The sequence below is a fragment of the Triticum dicoccoides genome, chromosome 2A (genome assembly GCF_002162155.2).
Source record: "Triticum dicoccoides isolate Atlit2015 ecotype Zavitan chromosome 2A, WEW_v2.0, whole genome shotgun sequence".
In the NCBI taxonomy this organism is placed as follows: domain Eukaryota; kingdom Viridiplantae; phylum Streptophyta; class Magnoliopsida; order Poales; family Poaceae; genus Triticum; species Triticum dicoccoides.
This window is the reverse complement of record NC_041382.1, coordinates 753,441,878-753,449,685: the sequence shown is the minus strand read 5'-3', so window position 1 is coordinate 753,449,685 and position 7,808 is coordinate 753,441,878. Positions and strand designations below refer to the sequence as shown.

The 7,808-nt window shown below is 41.8% G+C and overlaps 1 protein-coding gene across 1 annotated transcript; it reads left to right on the top strand.

Annotated features, from left to right (window-relative positions):
* The first annotated feature begins 2,209 nt into the window (after positions 1 to 2,209).
* Positions 2,210 to 6,427, top strand: LOC119352289 (protein DETOXIFICATION 29-like). The gene is made up of 8 exons (XM_037618973.1): positions 2,210 to 2,434; positions 4,564 to 5,105; positions 5,206 to 5,292; positions 5,428 to 5,484; positions 5,605 to 5,843; positions 5,920 to 6,038; positions 6,123 to 6,209; positions 6,329 to 6,427. The coding sequence occupies exons 1-8, from the start codon at positions 2,237 to 2,239 to the stop codon at positions 6,425 to 6,427; spliced, it is 1,428 nt and encodes a 475-aa protein (XP_037474870.1). The 5' UTR covers positions 2,210 to 2,236.
* The last annotated feature ends 1,381 nt before the right edge of the window (positions 6,428 to 7,808 follow it).

Below are 7,808 nucleotides of genomic sequence, written 5' to 3'. Positions count from 1 at the left end.
CTTCTAGGCAAAATCGAATGAAATATTCAGTTGGGATTAACTCCCCGCGGTGACCATTTAAAAAAATAAATTATATAATCCACTACCTGTTGTGGTATTAATTGGTTGGCAAATAACATAAGACAATACTGAAAATTGTGTTGAGACTTGAGATCTCTTATTTAGGGGTATATTGGCATATTGCACCAAGTTCACCTCCAAAACTGTACCTGTTGCTCCGTTAGACAGTAACAATGTAACATCACTACTCTTGATTTTGTTCAAAATGCTTAATTAGTTTCCATCTCATTATTTCTTTTTTTCCTTTGCCTTGTGTAATAAAAAAATGCAAACGTGGGATCCAAGTTTCATCCGATAGCGGAGAGATCTCTCAAGCTGCATTTTGTTGAATCTCCTAAACTGGACAAGAAGCTGCAATAGATCTCTGATAGAAATTGTTCGAAAAAAGTAGCCTGTAACGAACCAATCCGTGCAAGATACAGAGAATTGTTGCCTTGGCACTCGTTGTTTCTTCAATGGGCAAATTGGTGAATTTTTATTGAGAATGCTCGCTCAGTTGATGGGCATTGCTGATATCCATGGAGCATTGCTTAGCGAAGCACCCGGTGCGGACCTTGGAGGTCTAGCTGCTCGCTGGCCTCCATCCAAGACAAGCTGCTGCTTGCCGTGGCCCGTGCATCTTTGAATGTTTTATATGGACAATCAAAGGAATAGTTGTTTGCTGAAGTCCAAATACAGTTCCGCAATTTAGCACTATATATGTTTTGTTTCGTTTGTGTATTTTGGTCATGATAATAAACTCAGTCATTCATGTTGCTTCCTTCCAGCTCAAATGCCATGCAATTCCTCGGTGCAGCGGCCCATCTTTTGCCCCCACCAGCTTTGCATATACCATTTTTAGACAGGTCAATTTGTTTTAGTGAACGTTCTCACTAGGATGCTATATATGGAGTTTATTTGTTTTGTTTCAGAGAACGGTGAGGACCTTTTTAGTAAATATTGTATTCCAAGAAGGATGTTTCTAATTTTGATTGGAATATATTCAATGGGTATGAATTTCAAATGATTATATTTTGGTGCCACATACAATGAGAAAAAATGCACTTAGACAAGAGATTATATGGTTGGTGACCACATATAGTAAAAAATTGATACTTGAATAAGTGAGGCTTGATTATTATTTTTGCGGGTGAGGCATGTTGATCGCTGAGATGTGATAATTCAAATTACTTGTATCAAGTAGGAATAGTGAATTGTGCAGTTCACATCGAGTTTCCAAGAAAGTCATTCCACATTCCATAAAAAAATAACTGTTGTAGCTGATAGTTTTGTCTAAATCCTTGATTAATGTGTGTTGTCAGAGACATGCATTGTACATGGACACATACTAAGGCGTAGGTAAGATGGCTCAAGTTACCTAACAGACTGTCCACACCCATGGCTCAAGAAAAAATATATATAATCGGTACAAGTACAAGAATTTGGAAAGAGGGGTAAGACATGGTTGTGAGAATAAAGGTGGGTGGACGGAGGGGGTGAATAGAAATAAAATGCTGTCGTTCTATTTCTGAATAAGAGCATATATCTAATCATTATGTTTTTCCGTTACTCCGTAGCATCACACGAGCATTCTCAACTTAGTTTTTATAGAAGACGGGAATATGTACAAGAATAGCAGGAAAGCACAAAAGCATATGCTACAGGCTATCACCACACACACGACCGATTGAAAAAGTAAACTAATATGAAAACAACCTCGCTTCGGCAGAGCAATGATAAATTCCTTGGATAAATGATTGATGGAAACCTCTGAAATCAGAGGAAATCCGCAGCACTGGTTGGCGCCAAGCGAGGCGACTCTCAGTCCCGCCTACTACCTAAATTTTCTTTTGAGGGGTTTCAATCCCACCTACCCACCCGATCGACCTGCCGCATCCAGTGACCTAACCTGTGTAACCCCTCGCTGGGCACGACCTGGCCAAGGAGAGCTGTGTACGAGGCCCAACTTCACCCAACAAGCTAGACTCGACAACGATGCATCAACAGCCAACGGGTGCTACTACATATAGGTGTGCTCGCTGGCTAGCTGCGACCAGGCTTTGTACAGAAACAGCAAGCTCTAGCCAGAGCATGTGTCGGCCGGGAGTTCATGTATACAGAGTAAGTTGCAAGAGAGTTCGACAGGTAGATTTGGATTAGCTACTTCATATATACCGTCGGTGCCGGCCGCGCGGAGATGGTTCAGATGGGGAGCAAGAGCTGGCATGAGTCAAAGGTGCTGTGGCACATCGCGCTCCCGGCGATCCTCACCACCGTGTTCCAGTTCTCCATCGGCTTCGTCACCATCGGCTTCGTCGGCCACATCGGGGAGGTCGAGCTCGGCGCCGTCACCGTCGCTATAAACGTCATCGAGGGCTTCGCCTACGGTGTCATGGTACGCATGAAGAACGTAGGCAGGCAGGCCAATTAACATGCTTATATATTGTTGAACGTCATTTAGCGCGCATTCCTACTTGCTACTACCTCGGTTCTGGTTTATTGATCCCCTTACTTTTGTGCTAAACTTCAATAATAGATTTACCTAAGAAAATAATAATGCATGTCACAAAATTTTTATTGCTGAATTCATATTTGGACCTAGTTTCTAATGATATTATTTTTTATCACATGCATTAATATTTTGTTAGTTAAATCTAAGGTTAAAATTTAGCACAAAATACGAAGGGGACAAATAATAAGTCAGGACGAACGTAGTACCTACTAACTCCGTTTTAAAATAATTTTGTCGCAACAAGTCAAACTTGTTTATGTCATGCCAAGTCTATAGATATTTTTTATTAACATCTAGAATATCAAATTAATCTCAAGAAATTATTTATGAAAAAGTTTTTGTACTATGCGTATTTGGTATTGTAGATCGTTAAATGTTGAGGATATCAGTTATCGCTGCGTCTCGGTTGGCTGGGGATTAGAGATTAATCGAAAATCGGACGATTTATCGATTTTATCGGTTGACTATCAATGGCCAATTTTTTTACAAATCCCAGGTTTCTCACACTAAAATATGATATGTTCAACAGAAACAAATATTGGACAGAAGTGTTATCTTGGTTCATTGCCTTTGAATCGCTGTACATGATAAACAAAACAGGACAACCATACATATTACATAATAAGATCCACAAAACAGAAATAAACATAGTTCTTGCACACATAGTGCTAGAAATAGTCCCGATTTATCGGTATATTCCCGATAAATCGCTTGTCAGAGCAATAAATCGGTCGAAACGATAAATGATGACGATATCTGAAAATTGCTTTTGGAGCTCGGCCTCCATGGAGGCCAGTTTTTGAAAAGTTAAAAATTCCAAAAAATTCATATTTTTACATTTCAAAAAATTCATATTTTTACATTTCAAAAAATTCTATAAACAGTAGAGACATAGATGTAGGAATAACACATATGTGTGTAAATTTTTAGGACGGAATAGGTTGAAATGAGGGCTGTGCAAAATGACAAATCTATGACTTTCAACACATGATACTATTCATTCAAAAAGTCCATGAGTTTGTTCTTTTTGCACAGATCGCATCTTAAGGTATTTCATCCTGAAATTTTACACACATACACATCACATCCTTATATACTTGTACATTTTTTATCAGAAATTTTTTAAACTAAAAAGTACAATTTTCATTTTTTAAAGGGCATCAATGGAGGCCGAGCTCCAAAATGTCGTTCTCGATGATATGGCATAATCTTATCAGTCACCCACCCATTAACGATAAATCACTGAATCGACCGATTTTTTGAACAGTGATGTATCATTTTTTTTGTAGAGTTGGTCAAACTTAAAAAAAAATTTGAGTTTGGACAAACCTATAACTTCAATTTTAAACTTGCTACATCCTACCATTTGGTGTTGTTACACTCATGTCTTACCTACTATCATGTGGTAGTATATATACTACTTTATTATTTTAAATATGTTCATATACTATATCAAATATTTGTTTTACATAGCCTACATGTTTGTTGGTTACCCATGAGCAGGGAGTGCGTGAGGGGTGTATGTCAATATGAGGGGTTGGGGCCCTGTGGGGTGGCAACAACGTCATGAAAAAGACATGTAGATGAGTAGTTAATTGAGAAGACGCTCAATTTGAGGCTGATCCAATGGCGGTAGCCACCGAAGATGAAGATGTCGGTGGTGGTGGACCGTTGGGGTGGCCGAGAGGGAGAAAGGGAGAATCAAGAGAGGGTTAGCATTGGCCATCGTCAGAGATAAAGGGGAAATGAAATACATTAATCTTTACCGCACGCCTCCAACAGTAAAAGAGGAGTGGCTAGAGTGGAATTTTGTCACGCAAACTTGATTTTGTCACGCCTTCCACATAGTATGTGCACCATGTGGTGTGACTATATCTCGGTGTGTTCTGGGCTTCTGGCTGAAGCCCACCACGAGTCATGGCCGCGTTTGAAATTTTACTCTTTCTCGAGCACGCATATGTTGCAACTACAACCCACGCGCTAGGTGATGACGCTAGGGGTTGCATTTGCAGGTTGGCATGGGCAGCGCACTGGAGACGCTATGCGGGCAAGCGGTGGGTGCGGGGCAGGTTGACATGCTCGGCGTCTACATCCAGCGCTCTTGGATCATCTGCGGCGCCACCGCGCTGGCACTCGCGCCGACCTATGTCTTCACGGCGCCCATCCTGCGGGCGCTCCACCAGCCCACTGCCATCTCCGCCGTTGCCGGGCGGTACACACGGTTGGTCGTCCCGCAGTTGTTCGCTTACGCCGCCAACTTCCCGCTGCAGAAGTTCTTCCAGGCGCAGAGCAAGGTCTGGGCCATGACCTTCATCTCCGGCGCGGGGCTCGCCCTCCACATCGTGCTTAACTACGTCTTCGTCACCCGCCTTGGCCACGGCCTCTTTGGCGCCGCCATGATCGGGAATGTCACCTGGTGGATCATTATCGTTGCGCAGTTCGCCTACCTCGTCTCCGGCTCCTTCCCGGAGGCGTGGAAGGGGTTCTCGGTGCTGGCCTTCAATAATCTCACCGCCTTCGTCAAGTTGTCCCTCGCCTCTGCAGTCATGCTCTGGTTCGTACATGTTTCAATTCTTAGCTGGCTATACGATTATAATTCAATCACCAAGCAGATTAATTTAAATTGTGTATATGCACGATGTGTTCTTATCTAGCTTGGAGCTGTGGTACTACAGTGCAGTGCTCATCCTTGTGGGTCTCCTGAAGAATGCTCAACTCCAGGTTGACGTCATGTCCGTTTGGTAAGCAGTTTTTTACCAGAGGAACCTGCAACCTAACTATGCGCGCACAGACAATAGAGTTTGTCTGACGAAGATTAAACGGTATTCCATGTCTGACTCTTTTTTTTACATCAACGTGTCTAAATTGTTTTACAGCATCAATTACCAGCTCTGGACCCTTATGGTGGCAATAGGCTTCAATGCAGCAGTGAGGTATATAGATAATGCACGCACAACACAAATAGTACTCTTAGCACAAAACTGCAACTGTATAAAAATAGACGTACAAAATTCATCAGTATTTTTGCTAATGTGAAAGTTCTCGAGATGCAGTGTTAGGGTGTCGAACGAGCTGGGCGCGAACAGGCCTAAGGCGGCCAAGTTCTCCATGATCATAGCGGTGTCGACGTCGGCCGCCATCGGGGCGGTCTTCCTCGCCGTGTTCCTCATCTGGAGGACCGAGCTGCCACGGTTCTTCAGCGACAACGACAGGGTGGTGAAGGGAGCTGCAAAGCTTGGCTACCTTCTTGCAGCATCCATCTTCCTGAACAGCATCCAACCTGTGCTCTCAGGCACGTACCATTACGCCAATCAGTTACCAAATTAAACCAGTGAGCCCAATGACAATTGGAACATCTCGCTTTGCAGGTGTGGCGATAGGAGCAGGGTGGCAGACGCTTGTGGCGTTCATAAACATTGTGTGCTACTACTTGTTTGGCATCCCACTGGGAGTCCTCTTTGGCTTCAAGCTAAAACTTGGTGCATTGGTAAGAGCAAAACCAAATCAACTTAAAATATTTCTGGATTCATAACCTGCTCTGAATATACAACAATGTATCTCTGCACTGAAGGGGATTTGGGTGGGCATGTCAATTGGCACGCTGCTGCAGACTGCTATACTTCTCATAATTTGCTTCCGAGCCAAGTGGGAGAATCAGGTGTGCAGTACTACACTAATATCACTCGATCTCAGTCTTTCTTTTTTCTATAGATAATGACTCGATCATAGCTGAGCATATCTTTGTTTTAAGAAATGTCTGAACTTTTTACGGTGCAGGCTATGTTGGCCAAAGAGAGGATAAGGAAGTGGGGAGGAAGCAGCCAAATATTGCCGGCGGCCACACCAACGGCGACAGACGATATCATAGATCAATAATCAGATGGTTCCTGCATGCAGATTGGACAATGCTATTTATATGTACATGAAAAACACATGTAGATAGATTATCTATATTTGTACTGTTAAAGGGAATCTGTCCTCGTTTCGTTTCGTTTGATTGCACCAGAGTTAATTGCATATAAGTACTACAATTGGGGCTAGGGCAACGAATTGGTATCACTTTATGTTCTTTTTGTAAATCAGTATCAAGTTTGGGGTAGGCCGCAGCTAATCGAGCTGATCGGTGTTTAAAACGTATTTGATAGGAAAACAGGGGCCAATGTGGCGAGTTTCTTTTGCAGAAAACTCCTTTTCTTTTTATTTAATCACACAAAAGCCCCCGTCTAGAAAAAAAGACTACCGTGAGATTTCTTTCTTTGACTAGCAATGTGCCCGTGCGTTGCAACGGACCCAAAGTGGAATAATGCTTGTTCACAAACTTGAAAGCAAACACTCTTGTTTTGATATACATATACCACTAAAAATATATTAAGTTTCACTCAAAATATATTTCTCAGGCTGTTTTGATGAGGCGGGGAGGGATGTGCTTGCTTTCAAGATAATAAGGGGTTTTCTGCAAATTAGAGCAGAGAAGTGAGCTATTGTTGCAAAAATGCCACAATTTACCTCGCAGCCGTTAGATGCAGATCTAATGGTTACAAATGACGAATGGCAGATACATCATCATCATCACTGAGTCTTTTATAGGAGTAGATAGATAAAAAGGCAATGCAGGTGTTTGCATAGGCGTGCTTAACTTAAGCTGGTCCTCGCATCGTGGTCCGGGCCCGATATATAGCACTGGATATATTGGGGCTGAGAAATGTGAAACAAAAAGCGCTATTGGGGGATCGAACACACCATCTAAAATGAGATACAAGTTAATTTATACTTAAGACATTTGGGATTATAACCTAAATATGTGCCGTGCACGTGACCCGACTTAATACAAGTAAAATGTACAATTAACTATTTATTAAATATACACTTGTGTATTACATAAGAAATATTCTAAAATGTTTTGAATGTGTGATAAAATGTACAGAGCCAACTGATTTAAAGTAGTTTGAATCCCTTGATCAACTGTTTTAAAATGTTTTAAGTATGCAATAAAATGTACATTGTCAGCTGATTTAAAGTAGTTTGACTCCCTTGGTCAATTGTTTTTAAAAATGTTTTAAATGTATGGTAAAATGTACAGAGTCAACTGATTTAAACTAGTTTGACACATAAGAGCATCTCCAATAGATGGTCCAGATGTAAAAATAACCAACTTTTGAACCGTCTGGGGCAAAAAACGCTGCTCCAACAGACGGTCCATATGCAAAAAAAATTGGACCGCGGCCTCCTCATGATGTAAAATGGAACACCTCGCGAT

Bases quoted from the DNA above. Each gene is read 5' to 3' on its own strand.
- LOC119352289 (XM_037618973.1), top strand. From the start codon at position 2,237: ATGGTTCAGATGGGGAGCAAGAGCTGGCATGAGTCAAAGGTGCTGTGG. The intron at 2,435-4,563 runs GTACGCATGAAG...TTGCATTTGCAG, and splicing joins GCTTCGCCTACGGTGTCATG to GTTGGCATGGGCAGCGCACT. The intron at 6,210-6,328 runs GTGTGCAGTACT...TTTACGGTGCAG, and splicing joins GAGCCAAGTGGGAGAATCAG to GCTATGTTGGCCAAAGAGAG.